The 14,834-nt window shown below is 44.7% G+C and overlaps 1 protein-coding gene across 2 annotated transcripts in view; it reads right to left on the reverse strand.

Moving 5' to 3' along the window:
- The window catches only part of xylt1 (xylosyltransferase I), a 52,401-nt gene that overhangs the window by 5,507 nt on the left and 32,060 nt on the right, over positions 1-14,834 (reverse strand). For both annotated transcript variants that reach the window (XM_028987325.1, XM_028987326.1), the window contains exons 5-10: positions 10,046-10,126; positions 9,684-9,900; positions 8,520-8,696; positions 5,775-6,040; positions 4,185-4,380; positions 265-598 (exon numbers count right to left, since the gene is read on the reverse strand). In XM_028987325.1, the coding sequence (XP_028843158.1) occupies positions 265-598; positions 4,185-4,380; positions 5,775-6,040; positions 8,520-8,696; positions 9,684-9,900; positions 10,046-10,126 (1,271 nt within the window). The remainder of the gene's footprint in view (positions 1-264; positions 599-4,184; positions 4,381-5,774; positions 6,041-8,519; positions 8,697-9,683; positions 9,901-10,045; positions 10,127-14,834) is intronic.

The following is a 14,834-nucleotide window of genomic DNA, read 5'->3' on the forward strand; positions in this document are numbered from 1 at the left end:
GGCAGGCTGGGCATGAGAATTTAGGTGTGTGACTCTGCTTTTGTGTGTCAACTAATGTCTAAATATAAAATGCACATTTAAAAAGGACTGCAATGATATTTTTGTGACTGAGGAATAAACATGTAAAAAGCAGAATATTATCATAAACCGTAAAGAAATAGTGTACTGTTTGCAGGTTGTAACATGACTGCTGTCTGGTGAAAAACAAGTGTTTAAATTTCATTTCAATAATGTATCACCAAACGTAGTATTTTTCTCACTCACCTTGCCGTATAGGCTGGTGGTTGTGGAAGGCGAGGGGCGTGATGAGGAAGCGTGTCTCGGCGACAGTGGTCCAGTGGTGCAGCACACGCACCGTCCACATCCCCGGCCTGAGTGGCAGGTTGAGTGGGGGCCGGTAGTGTGTGAACTCGGCGCTGGCATCAATCAGAATGTCATATGTGGCGGCGATGACGTTCGTGGGATCAATCCAGACCACTGTTACAGTAACATTCTGTCCCTTCCCCCACTTCTGCATGCCCACTGGCTCGTCCATCGGCCCCATCAGGTTTCCGAAGTTCCGGAAAAGACGCTCTTTAGCATCCCAGTCAGTCCCAATCTGTCATGGAGAGACATTGTGTTTTAAGTAAGAAGGCGTAGTAGTAAGAGAAGAAGACAATATATCAGGCCCAGATATCAGTGCAAGATATGAGGGAGACGTCAGCCTTTGATCTTGAGTCTTTTAATTGTCAGGGTTTAAAAGGGCTTCTAATGCCATGCTGTGATTGGCTGCTGTGCGGTCGTCAGCGTGTGACTGGCAGCTTGTGAGGAAGAGACAGCGCTGCCCCTCAGGCTGCATTATCGCAGCCCCTCTGGGATTTGTCAGCGAGAGGCTGCTGAGGGGAGGGGGGCTTAGATCAATAATCTCACAGGCACCGGTGCAGCTTCCACCGCTGTGCATCCTCGCAGCTCACTACCTGGAGAAACCACGGCAACCGCCTGACACCAGCCGGCAACACACACACAAGAACTGCGGGACGTTTCTTACGTTTGCTGAGTCATTTACAGCGGCCGAAATTCCAGCCCAGAGCAGGGGGCTGCTACACAACAGCCCAGTGACCAATAAATAAACCGATTAAGAATTTATGCCTGCTGCACACCAGCATTTGAGGCTATTAGCTGGTTATAAGGAAAGCCCCTGAGAAGTATAACTGAAATGGGGAGAAATGTGTTGTGTTTTTGTTGACGTCGTTGGGAACAGGGATCACAGGCAGTCAGGAGACCAACAACGTAATAAACAGGGAACTGCATCACACTCAACACATACCAGATGCATAGAGTACAGATAACTGGTTAATAATATTAATCAGGTTTCTCATTTTCAGTTTTTTTCTGGTGTTGTTGCTAAGCAACGTCATTCAGACCATAGTCAGGTGCCAGATGCCTGTCACTGGCAAAAATGAAGGGTTTATTGTATTAACTGTAATTACATTTTTAGCGTTTTCAAATATCATAACTGCATACTGATTTTAACTGTTGTGTTGTAAATAACAGTAAATACGATTTTCACTAAATCTGAACCAAAGTGCATACTATTTTCAGTGGTATGCAACACACTACGCTGTCTTAAATATCTCACAATTCAATGCAGGAGGATATGCAGTAAAAAGCCAGACTAGATTTACTATTTATTCACACAATAGCATGGTGAATGATAGCATACATGCTGAGAACGCTGTTTGGGGTTTGCTTGACCTGTTCTGCTGATGGTACAGCAGTAGGGGATTGGAACTCCAAACCTGATCTTCTGACACTTTCACAAACTGCCAACATCTCCAACACAAATCAAAGTTAAGGCAATCTTGTTTTACAACTGACCTGGCCCAGTGTGGCCCTCCCGTCTCACATGGCGATAAAACACAACCAATCAATTTCGTCCTCCTGTTCCATGCCAGCTCTGCACCACAGCTGGAGCTGGTTAAAGCACTTTATGGCTTTGTAGCAGAACCCTGCCATCCAGCTCCCTAAACGTAGCAGCCACTTTCTCTTCCACTTAATGATACCCAGGTATTTCTATACAGGCTTGAAGATGGACACCTAAATCAACGCAGACAGACAAGTAAGTGAAAAAAAGAAACGCAGGGCCTTGTCATGGATCACGCTAGCCTCCACAGCACATAGCGTGTCCCTTCAACGCGCCCACAGATAAACTCGGAGCAGTAAAGCGTGCAGTCATTATTTTATGCTCAGTACGCCATGCAGACAAATCACTGATTACACCAAAGGGCAAGATGACAGGTATGATGCTGGCTGACGGCTCGATCAATATAGGCACGCCTGAATTATTGGTTGCTTAACGGAGGATGTCAAGCAGAATGTGCAGCGGGTGTAAGATTACCAATAATATTCAGAGGTCAGCTTCCACAGGACGACAGCGTGCAGCAGGGAGAACTGCAGTGCATTTATACTGACCAGTAACCTGAGTGAGCCGGAACACTTAAATCTACCGTTTACAATTAGACCTGCCAAGGTTATCTCTTTAAATGGGGCACTATGCATTTACATTTATGGCATTTTAGCACACGCCCTTATCCAGAGCGACAGTAGTTACAGGGACAGTCTCCCTGGAGCAACTCAAGGTTAAGTCAGGGACACAATGGTAGTAAGTTAGTTTTGAACCTGTGACTTTGTGACTCTTCTGGATCATTTGCAAGTTCTCAATTATACTCTAAATTTCGTATCTGGTGAACTCCACAGGCACAATGTGGTGCAAGGAGCAAGATTTTTTAGGTTTGAACAATTAAAAGAAAAACATTACATAAACACGTACTGTATGGCACAGACATCCATGCATCGTGTTGCAAAAATATTTCAGCAGCTAACCTGTATTGTAATACCATGGTTTCTCTCAAGGGGCGATAGAGTGTTACTGCAGCAGCAAAATTTGCCTCAGTTTTGCCTCAGACAAGGAAAAGAAATAATCATGGGCCAAGATCATACTCCAATTTCCCATCAGTTGAAGGAGCTGCAACACGCTTATTTCCACATTGTCACTGAATGGAACCCTTTTCCCTGACTAGGTGTGAATGGCTCTTTGTCCATCTAACAAAAACACAAAAGCCTACCAGCTACATAATCCTGGTAAACTGGTTAGACTTTAAAAAATAAATGTGCAAGTGTGTTTGGGTCTAGCTGTTACGTGCCAGGTTTATTTTTCATTCATTTTGACAGCTACAGTGGTCTGGGGGTTAATGCTCTGAGACAGAGTTGCTGTGTTTGTGTTTGTTTGTGTGTTTAGAAGGATTGAGATTTTTATTAGGACTCTGCAGCAGGTCTTTTATAGGATTTCTGGTGATATACTGCCCTCTTTAATAGAGTATAAATTGGCCAGCTGGCCAAATGTTACCAGTTGCACCTTTAAACTGATGCTGCTGGTAGTTCTGATTGGCTGAGCCACCTTCACAAACATGGTGTTTTTGTAATTGTAATAGTACACGGTGCACAAAAATAAATGTGTCCTCTGCATTTAACACATCATCCTTAGTGAACAGTGGGCAGTCATGAAAGGAACCTTGATAGTTTGGGATTTGAACTCTCTTCCTTTGTTGCTAGGTCAGTACTGCCACTGGACCACTGGCCTCCATGCTCATTTGCTAGGCAGCCAAAGCCTGATAACGGACATTTTGCTTAAATATAAACCCCCTGTTTAAGGTTGTTTCTTATTCGGGCATAGATTTTTAAAATATTGTAATTTTCATATTGTGTGTTAAGCCTGATATCTTAGTCTTGCTCTTATGCTCCCTGCACAGCAGAAATGGCCATCCTCAAGTGCTGATGTGCAGCGAACATGTGAGTGTACAGTAACTGCATAAGGTTAAAGCGTTAAATATTGAAAAGTGTGTATTTACATGTGTGTGTGTGGAGAAAACACAGCGCTGGATTGTCTAAATTATCTAATTAGATAAGAAACTAAAAATTCTGTTGTTACCACTGTGCCCCTGAGCACTTAACCCTCAATTGTGGTACAGTCTCCCTGGATATGAGCATCATCTAAACAAATAAATGTGACCAGACATTTTTGCTAATGCATATCGCTTTAATCAGTGGATCTCTGTTGCTGATTTTATGTGTACAGTCAGCAGTGACCCATTTTCTGGAATGTCAGGATTTTTCCTTCCCCTTACGGATGTAGTTTAGGTGTTTACCTCTGTAAACTGGAGTCTGGTGAAGCTGCTGGGAGGGTTGGCAAACTTGAAGAACTTTCTGGGCATGACCCAAGTCTCCAGAGTCTCCAGCTTGCTGGTGGCCAGGTTAGTGGCGTGGTGCTTCACTATATAGCCCTGGAACTCATCGGACAGGAAGTAGAGGTGGACCGACACTGGGTGTCCCATTCCAAAGTACCTAAGAAGAGTTAACAAATGAAACAGCAAATGTTGAATAAACAAACCAAAAAATAAATTGTACAATAACAAATGAAAGACTAGTTTTACAAATGAAAGACTAGTTTAAGTCCCCACACAGCCCTTTTGTTGATGTGCTAATAATGAGATTGTTTAAAATGGGATGAGCATGCTCTCACATGCCCTACTTCTTCATTCTGAAGGATTAAAACACTCCAAAGTAGCCAAAGTCCCACCTTCTCTCCTCCATTTCCTTGCTTTGATTATAATATACCTTGTTCATCTTAAAAAACAATCTCTGTTATAAACACAGGACCACAACCCTATCCAAACCAAATATTGCACATAAAGTCAAGAATTCTGATAAGGGAATCTGATATTCACAAACCAACATGGTAAATCTTATAAAGCCCCTTGAAAACACCACCCCTAAAAACTACAATTATGCTGTAATTATGCTCAAAATGATGCCTCACATCCAAAAACTGAGAAATGCAAACACAACCATTCTGGTGAATGCAAATGTTTGCATGGCTGCTTTTGTCTTTTCAGCGCGTGGCAGTTAGTGGGATTACAGACAGTGTGCTGTTTGCTGCCTGGCTGATGGAGGCATGGGCAGCCATGCGGTGCAGCAACACTGCCTCCTCGGCGAGCTCCACCCTGGGCCCCGGGCCCTGCCTCATCAGTATTCCAGAAGAGGCTGGAGCCACTACATCCCCCTGTACCACTAGCTTGACAAGCAGAACAGCAAATATTTACACCGCAGCGGTGAAGCCCACTCCCTGCTCACCGCCACCCCCACCCCTTGCACCTCGCTATGTCCAGCGAATAGGTCCAACAGAGACACCATTCAGTGCCACCCCATGAGCCCACTGTGCTGATGTCACAGTGGGCTACGTAAAACAGAACACTCCCTCAGCTGTAAAGCCCACACTTCCTCTGCCCCCACCTGCCGACCCTAAATCCAACAAGCATCTTCTTGTGCTCCAGCACCCGTCCCAAAAAGTCCCCACCCAGTCTAATGGAACCGAGACTGAGGCCAGTTTGTGTTTAAATGTGTGGGGATTACACAAATGCAGGTCCTCGGCATGCTGATCAACACACAACACTAAGAGAAAGTGGCATGTGTGGTGACAGATGTGTGGCAGCTAAGTTTCCTCCGAAACGGCTTTTAGCAGAGCTCCGCCGCAGCCTCTTTAATGACAAGAGGAAGCAAAGCTCTGATAATCTCTTTGATCGGCTGTTTCTGAACATCCCTGCTCTGCAACAGGCCCAAACAGGCTTCCATTAGACCAGCCCCAGTTAAAAATATTTTCTGTAAATCTCCATAAATCTTTGATGTTGCAGCATTAATCAACCCACCCGCCCCCTCCGGATCTAGACGGGGAAACTGACCTGCAGCTGCTGTCACCGGGGTTCCCCTGCAGGGAGGAGGCGGCGCGTGCCAGGCCCATGCGGGTGAAGGCGTGGTAGTGGGTAAGCTGTGAGTCTGACAGGCTGTGCACCCCATCCTGTTCGTCAAAGGCGTTCTCCCAGTAGGATTTTAGGCCCGGCGTGCCCGGGGGGAGGCTGCCAAACAAGAAGGCGTCAAGCTGGTTGATGATCTCCTGGTTCACACTGGCCTCGAACTTCCGGGCGAAGAAGGTGGGCCTGGTGGTCTGCTGCGGAAAGACGGTAGGGAAGCGGAAGAGTGAAAACTGGGGGCGGGATGAGGAGTCACAAACAGAGGAGCAGTGCTGAGCAAAAATCAATCCGCAGTAAAAATAAAAGGCAAGTCATGCCATTCTGAGAGATGCGGGAGGCAGAGGAACTGTGTGTGTGTGTGAGTGTGTGTGTGTGTGTGAGAAAGAGGAAATGAAGGCTGTAAAACAAGGGAATCACATTCGGTGAGTGCGTGCGAGAGAACAAGAGGAAGGCAAAGATGAAAAGTTCCCTTCCAGGGTGAGACGGAAGAGGAGAAGCCAGAGGAACTGTGGCAGGGGCCTTTCTGGAGATAATTGATGGTAGAAATAAGAATCAAAGCTGAGCCTCCATTTCACATCATCACCACACTCACACACAGACATGCACATATCAGCCATCCCCACCCTCACTTCAGAAAAGACCCCCCAAAAAAAGAGGTAAAGTTTTGCCAGTAAAGAAGCCAATAAAAGTGGAATTTGGGGGAGATCAGCAGGAGAACTGGAGGATGTTCTAAACCCGGGGTTCCTCCCGAGAGGCAGCTGTGCTCAGACACACTATGGGAGGAGGGGTGATGAGAAAATAATGAGGCGACTTTGGGAACCGTGTCTGGTAAAGCTCTGTCTGGTCTTGTGACGAGCTCCAGGCTCAGGGATGAGAACTTCCCGGGAAACAAACACGAGCTGCCACACCGCATTTCAAGCTTCCCTCGCCCTGTCTTTGTCCTCACTTTTCAATAGCCTGCTGTTGAAAGGGACACATTGTCGACGGGTAATTACTCAATAGCCACAACTACCGACACGCATGAAGCATTAACAGTGTGATTTATAGTCCCTGGATGTTTCTCGCCTTCGTGTTGAGGTGGTTATCCATGTTCCACAAAGACCCAGGAGAAAGGCTGGACCATGAGGCCTGGCAGGTCCAGAGTGGTTCCAAATGTGAGAGTGGACCTACTCAGGTCTGGGATTTAAAAAACCACCCTAACACACACACACACAGTGTAAAGGGTGAGAAGTGTGAGTGAGAGCTGTCAATCACATGGCTCCTCCCATTTTAAACATCATTATAAGTGACCAACCTTCTGTTCCTCCAGAAGAAAAGTGGAAGAGATGAGATTTCAAATATGAGACATGAGCTAAGAAGCAATGTTTAACTGGCAAATAAAATGTAATAAAACGATGGCTGCTTTGTTGCACTGCATAATGCAACTCACTAATTTAATGTCCCAAAATGTCAGGGCAATAAAAAATCTACAGATGCGCACCCGTGGGACTTGAACCACAGAAAATAAGTACAATACAACAAATTTCTCTTAGCCCACTGCACCATGGACTGAATTTACAAGTAAGCTGCTCCTTTACTAGAATAACCTCCATTGCAAGTTTTGTTCACATTTAATGTGTTGTACACTTTAAATATGCTCTGATTTCTAAAGTTATATCAAATCTCAAAACGTGCACATGAACACAGCCATTGCTGGTCCATAAACATTACTTTTTCTGTGTCTTAATGCGATTGTTACTTTAATCAATTCCTGCCACAGGCTCCTCCAAACTTAATTTCGGATTTGTCAATCCTTATAATGCTACCAAATCTCATGGGTACTAAGAAGAGGGCAAAAAAAAATATATATATATGCCCCGACGCAGTGCCGATGGTGCGTAATGGGTGCCATTTGGGCCACGTGGCACGAGTCGAGGCCCATCACAATAACGGCACACATGAAAAACCACACAATGACACAGCAATGACACACAAACTACTCCTCTAAAAATACACCAGAGCAAGGGAGTGAGCGGGAAGAGCAGAGAGAGAGAGAGAGAGTGAGAGAGAGTGAGAAATCTGCCAATGCCAAGCAGTTCTATTCAAAGCGGCAGGAGTCTGTAGGAAACAAAAGTTGGCGATAAGTACAGCAGCGACCCGGCAATGATAGACTTTTTCACTGTTCATTTTTTCCAGCTCTCTCTCTCTTATTACAGCTCCTCCACTTTTAGAAGCGGGGGTTCCATTTAAAGGACTGACTCACCGGGGCCATGCGAGCAGGACCACATGTGAGCGAGTTCATGAGGCCACAGATGGACGGACAGTCTCTAATGACAGAGCAGGCGGGTGAAGAAAGATCCTACAGCATGCCCCGAGACTCACTCGGCCCGACACAGCAACACCATCGAAGTCCGTTAGATAAAAGAACACTCTCCCATTGATCCCTTGTTGTTCCCTCTCTGGCCGGGCCGACTTAATTACAGATCTCTCACGCAGGCACGTGTTAGTGCCGACTCTCCCCCTAGCGAGACCTCATCGGATTTCTGATCGGAACTGAAAATAGCTAGAGTCTGTCTCGCTGCATTATGTGTTGGTTAGAGGGCTAATTAACTGCCTGCAAAAGGCAGAACAGTGTGTACAGCGAATTAGTGTTTCCCTCTCAGCAGCGCAGCAAGGGGGTTATGGGGCACAGCATACCTGGAATCGGGGCAGGTCGGAGGGCTTGAAGTCGTTGGGCGAGCAGCCACACCAGTCCACTATGTGCTTGTACTGGCATTTACAGCCCAGCTTACGGTTCCAGTTGGTGATGCGCAGGTTGTTGTCCACCATGCTCTCGCAGTGAGGGCTGTTCTCCAGCACCGTGTGAAAGAACGACTGTTGGAGGGGAATAGAGAAACAAAGAAACATCAGAAAGTCTGACATGATGAAAAAACAGGCTACAGATACAGATAGAGGGTGCCAGTATGGGGCCCAAGTGTAAATTGAAAACTTTGAGATGGAGACAAAGCAGAGAGTTGTACGTAAGGAGCGAAGGAGACGGACAGGGAGTGATGGAGACAGTGCAGAGAAGAGGCTGAGAATGGCAATGACACCTGATACAATGAAGACAGATGGCTTACAGGCCAGTCTTATCACAGACTCCTCTCACTTAACTGTGTACATCAGTAACAAAAGACCGGCAGCTGCCTTGGTCGATACCCAATACCCGCTGCTGAATGAGCTAAAAGACCAACAATCGCTGGCTTCGCCACCAGAAACATAGCAAAGCATTTCATATTTTTAGATGCAAGAATATTGCCCCAATGCTCAAAAGAATGATAAGAAATAAGTCACCATAGGGCTGAATTGTTTTTTATTGCAATTAATGAAGTGATTTAGAGATATGTGTTTTATACAGAATTTATAGAAACAGGCCCACTAAAATTAAGCCTAAATGGTTTCAGATTACAGAATGGCCCTTATTAGTTTTTCTTAATTATGAGATCTCAGGAGGAACTGCTACACAAATGACTGTACGTGTTAAATAAAAAAAGAAAGAAAGTCAATTACATTAATTGCAGCCTTTCACAATTTATGTATTACAGGGCTGAACATGGCAATTTGTCCTGTGTGATTTGGTTTTACTTTTCCTTAATGAAATCCTAATGTTATGTTAAAACAAAAGAAACATATCATCACTAAATTGCTAGACGAACGGAAACAAAAATGAACAAATGTTTCACAGAACGTAATCAAGACTGGAACAATTATCACAATTCCAGAGGAAAAAAACAATTTTCTAGCAAATTTTCATAGCATTAGAAATGGCCTTAATAATGTAATGTAAGATCATTTGATTAGAATGTTTTTGAAGAATCCCACCTCTGCAGGAAGGAGCGTGTATGCATAGAAACGCTTCATGCTGGTCACCAGGTCGTCCTTCGAGTTGATGACATACTCCACAAACATGCGGTTCATCAGGAACCAGTCAGAACCGCCATCCACTGAAATGCCTTCTGGGATTTTTCGGTCACCCAGTCGCCACATGTGGGTGTCACATTCAAAGAACAGCCGGTCCAGACCCTGTTTTCTGATGAATCTGGAAACAGAAGAAAGGGAAAAAAATCAAACAACCAAGTATTCTTCCCCCATCTTCCCACAGAGAGGTGTTAACATTTATTTACATACTTGCAAATATTTGTGGTCAGATTTGTGATGTGGGGGGCTGCTGATTGTCCACTCACCGGGCGTTGTCCCTGCCGTGGGACTTGATGAAGTTCATGTCGCGGTATTTCGACAGGAAGGCCACCAGCTGATCGTTCGTCCTGTGGGGAGAGTGCAGAAAGACACGGAGGGTAATGAGGCTAATGAGTCACACTGCAGATGAGCCTTGAGCACAAGGGATTGTGCCACTGAGTGCGCCCCCTCTCTTCAACTCCCCCGTGGTCTCTGCATTACAGTCATCTGGCTGGGTGTACTGCTGTGCTGTGGCCTGTGTGGGTAACCCGGCGGTTCTCCTCCACCAGGCCCAGCCCGGCATCTGTATGGATGCTGTGCAGCCCTCTGGAGCTCATCTCAGTGGACGACTGAACTCAGCCTTAACTTGAAGAGTAATTGCATTTAATTACAGGCTCTTCACTTAATAGGGCTAATGATCACACATTACTTAAGCTTTAGGAGCTTGGAGTAAAATCTGGCTTCAACTCTGCCCACCTAGTTTGAATAAGACATTATACACACTCCATATTCTAAATATAATACAAAAAATAAATCACTTCTGACTTCTAGATGTTTCTTTTGTCACCTGTCTACTATATATGTTAGATGTGTGTGTGAACACAGTATGTTGTACTGTAGGATACCGGTCTGAGGCTTTCCTGCAGGTCTCCGCTTCCCCAGCACAGGGGCACTAAAGCAAATTAAACCCTAATCAGCTGTTGTCAAAGACATTTGCATTCCACCCACCTACAACGCACACACCAGGGCACCCATGACCCGAAGCGTCTGCCAGCATCAGCCATGAGTGGCATCTCAAACGAAAACGGAGCCGGTGCCGCGTACCAGCCTGCCAATCACACCATGATGCTGGCTAAATTGTGTCCTGGAGGGGGCAGGAGGCATGGATTTTGTGTCTACACTCCGAGAGGGGTTTGACTGATGTGCCACAGCATTACGTTTGACCACAAGAAAGGGTCCAAATACCATGAGGGGGCGCTGCTAACGTTATGTGACTACAGAATGAGGGAGTAGGAGGGGAGGACAAAAAAAGGTGAAAAGAGCACTGCGCTCCTTCACAAAGCTCCATGTAACGTATTCCTCCACCCCGGGCGGCGCTGACCCCCTGTGGAGCGCCAGGCTCTTTGTGCTGCTTTTTACAATCAGCCATGCAGAAGCCAACATGTGGGAATCGGACAGAGAAAAATAAACGGCCCTCTGGGCCATGGTCTCATACGCACATTCACACAAACGCACACACACACACACACACACACACACACACACAAAGGCACACACATACATAGGCCACCTACACAGCCTCTCCTGAGAGATTAAGACAGTCACCACACACACACACATACATACACACATTTAATTTAATACTGTTGTAAAGACCAGTATGTATATTTTCTGTTAATTTTACCGTTGTTACAGAATATGTATTATTATTGTCTAATAATAACCCTCACCATATGAACTATTTATAAATTATGTATAAAATAATTTTTTTATAAATGATCTTTGGAACAGACAAATAAAATGTGCATTAAAAATGTACATTTCTGTTCACCTGTTATTTTTTTTTACTTTTTTTACTCTCATTTCTATGTCTTATCAGGACAGTCTTGCTATAATAAACACAGAAAGGCAGAAACACTGGACGAACGTTTCAGCAACAGGCAGCTGCCGAGATGGATCTGCGGCTGGGGTTGTCCTTCCAAGGTTAGCAGTGGGTGGGGTGCTGGATCCGCAGGTGATTTTGTAGATTCTGACCGACAGCTTTCTAGCACAGTTTCAACAGATTGCTTCCTCCAAGTTATTAGACTCTCCCTTCTCGTTTGGCTTTATACGAAATGCGCCCACAGTTTTGCTTTTGCAACTAAATTAATCATGACTCTACTCATACAGAGACAAATGGGAGATGCGGCTCAAAGAGGTGATGTCTTTAAACAAGCACCAGTTTAACACTATACACTCAAATACTATGAAACAGTGATACAAACGTGATATTTTGTTTATAAAATAAATAGTAACTGATCTAACAATAACAATTTGCTTTTATCTTTTTAATTAATCTCATTTGTCTTCGTGGGTAGAAGCAAATATGATTTTCATTGTGAAGACATTTGCTCTCAACTAACGCATGCACGCACGCACACACGCACACACACACACACACACACACACACACACACACACACACACACACACACAGACGATGAGGACAGGCAGTGTTTTACTGTACTCATCTCATATCCTCCTTCAGACTGTAGGAAGCTCAGGCCAGCCTTGCTCTGTCACGTTTTATCTGCCTGCAGTAGCTGCAGCTGCCACCCAGGCGCCCGCCTGTAATGTTCTCAGCACCGGCTCCCTGCCTGAGAGGCAACGCCGATCCAAGAACTGGAGCTGACTCCGTGTCTGAGAGGTAACGGCGATCCAAGAGTCGCTGAGGAATCCTTCCTAATGCAATCACTGCCCTGGCGATGGCCGAGTGGTCTTGGTGTTAAGGGCACCAATCACCTCAGGTTTTGGAAGGTAGCGGTGATTGGGGATGGTATTGTGTTCGGCCTGGCAGGGGCTAAAAGCAGTGGCATTAGCAAAGAAGTGGTGGCTCACCACATGTGTGTGTGTGCCTGATGTGTGTGTGTCTTTGTGTTCGTGTGCATGATGTCTTTCCTTCACGCGCCGCCGCTGGCCACGGAGAGAGGGAGAACGAGAGCGAGAGAGAGAAAGAGGAGCAGCTGCACATCCCTCACACCAGTGAGGTACGTTCTCATCAACCCCAACGTCATTTACCCTTTTACTCATCATATACACCGGCAACAGTTACCACACACACAGCCCTATAATACATTTATTCAAAGAGAAATGCATAATAAATCCAATTTAATAACACCCAGCACCAAGTTCATATAAACATACATTCCAATGATGCAAACACCCACACACAGCCCAACAATATACACATAAAACACAAGCCATTGTATATATGCAATAAACTCAATTACACACAGCCACACAAGCAACAATAACAGACTCAATATAACAAAACATTCCAATGACAGACACACACTCCTTCATAATACACACATACAAGCCAAACCATGCATGCTCAATAAACACAGACAGCACATCAATTCATATATACAACACTTCTTACACCCACACACTCCAATAACACACATACAGACTACACTCAGAGAACTCAGAAACACATATGCAAGCACACACCCATGCATACATAAGATATACACAATCCAGTACACTATAAATAAGCACAACACACAACAATACACCCAGCTACACACTTTCTGGTATAGTCCTGAAATGAACTCTGGTCAATTTGATGAGTGCAAACTCTCTCTGTCACACAACTTTAATAAAAATCTGCCCGCACCCTACTCAGAAAGCCCTGTAAAATAAGACATAAGAGGCCGTGCTTTATGGCCCACATCATATCCATCAGCCCTGTACAGCAGCGGCCTGATTTAGGAGCGTACCTGACATCGGAGGAGATGAAAAAGAATATCCCCTACCCCGCCCCTCTCCCTTTTCTTTTGATGTTATAGTCAAAAGAAGCTTTGGCTTAAAGCTAAGTTGTCCCCACCAACATGGAGGTGGCGAGTGTTTCGCGCTGATTCAGGAGCTGGATTAACCTTGAACAGCCGAGTGGGACAGGCCGGGATTCATCACTCGGCCATATTGATCCCCACACCCTGATTTCACACTGCAGCTGAAATGACATGGCTGCCGTATTGATTTTGGCCCTGGGGAATGGCTGGATTACCCAGCACATTACTGCACTCTAATTATGGACCAAAGAGTTATTCCTGCTAATAACGTTTATCTCCGCGATTCCTCAAAATATTGACCCCTGGAAAATATCAAGAGGGAATTTGTATTTTTTTTTTCCTACAGCATATGCAATTTCACCCGCTGCCGTTATCTGTTATATTTGCTGAAATGCCATTTCCCATTGAATGTTATCCTGCAGTTAAAATACTCTACAAGGCTCTGAGTGAGTGCATCACTCAGGCCAGAACCCAAACAGGAACATGCTGCCATGCATCAGTTATGAGATGCTACAGGAGTTCCGTTTCACTTTTCTGCATCTGCCGTGAACATCCAAGAATGGAATGGAACCACAATGACGACTAAAATCATTTGGGTTTTGTTCATAGTGAAGCAGAAAAATGCCAAAGCGCAAGTGGGGTTTACAGCTCTGCAAATGATTGGCTTGTGTATGTGTTAAATAGAACATGGTTTTTACATTCTTCAATAAACTTATCATCCCATTTAAAAATCCAATTTTTGGGGATTTTGGTAAAAAAAATGTTAAAATGAAATCATGTTAAAACACCCACAGAGGTTTATATATATTTTTGGAGCCTTGTATCACCCATGATCTAAACCCTGTCAGACCTAAATGTTGTCAAGATGATGATCTAAGAATCTCACTTCCTCAAAAAAGAAATGTCCTAAGGCCATGTAAGCCATAATGTTAGCACAGGTACAAAGCATAAAAGCAACAAGAATCAGCACATTAAGCAATCCACTATTTGGTATTTGGGGCCATTTGCTTGTAGAACAAACATGTGAAAACTCTTCACATTGTTTCTTGTGAAAACAATGACCAACAGTACTAGAGCTGTCAAAATGTACGTGTTTTGATGCAATCAATCTATAAATATTTAATGTGTTAGGTATTTAAATGCACGCAGTACCATGTGACCCACAGTTCACAGTGTTTCAGGGTGCATCATCTGAAGCTCTTAAAAACAGCAGGGTGTTTTACTTTATTTTGTAACAATTCAC

Source organism: Denticeps clupeoides, chromosome 7 (assembly GCF_900700375.1).
Source record: "Denticeps clupeoides chromosome 7, fDenClu1.1, whole genome shotgun sequence".
Classification (NCBI taxonomy): Eukaryota; Metazoa; Chordata; class Actinopteri; order Clupeiformes; family Denticipitidae; genus Denticeps; species Denticeps clupeoides.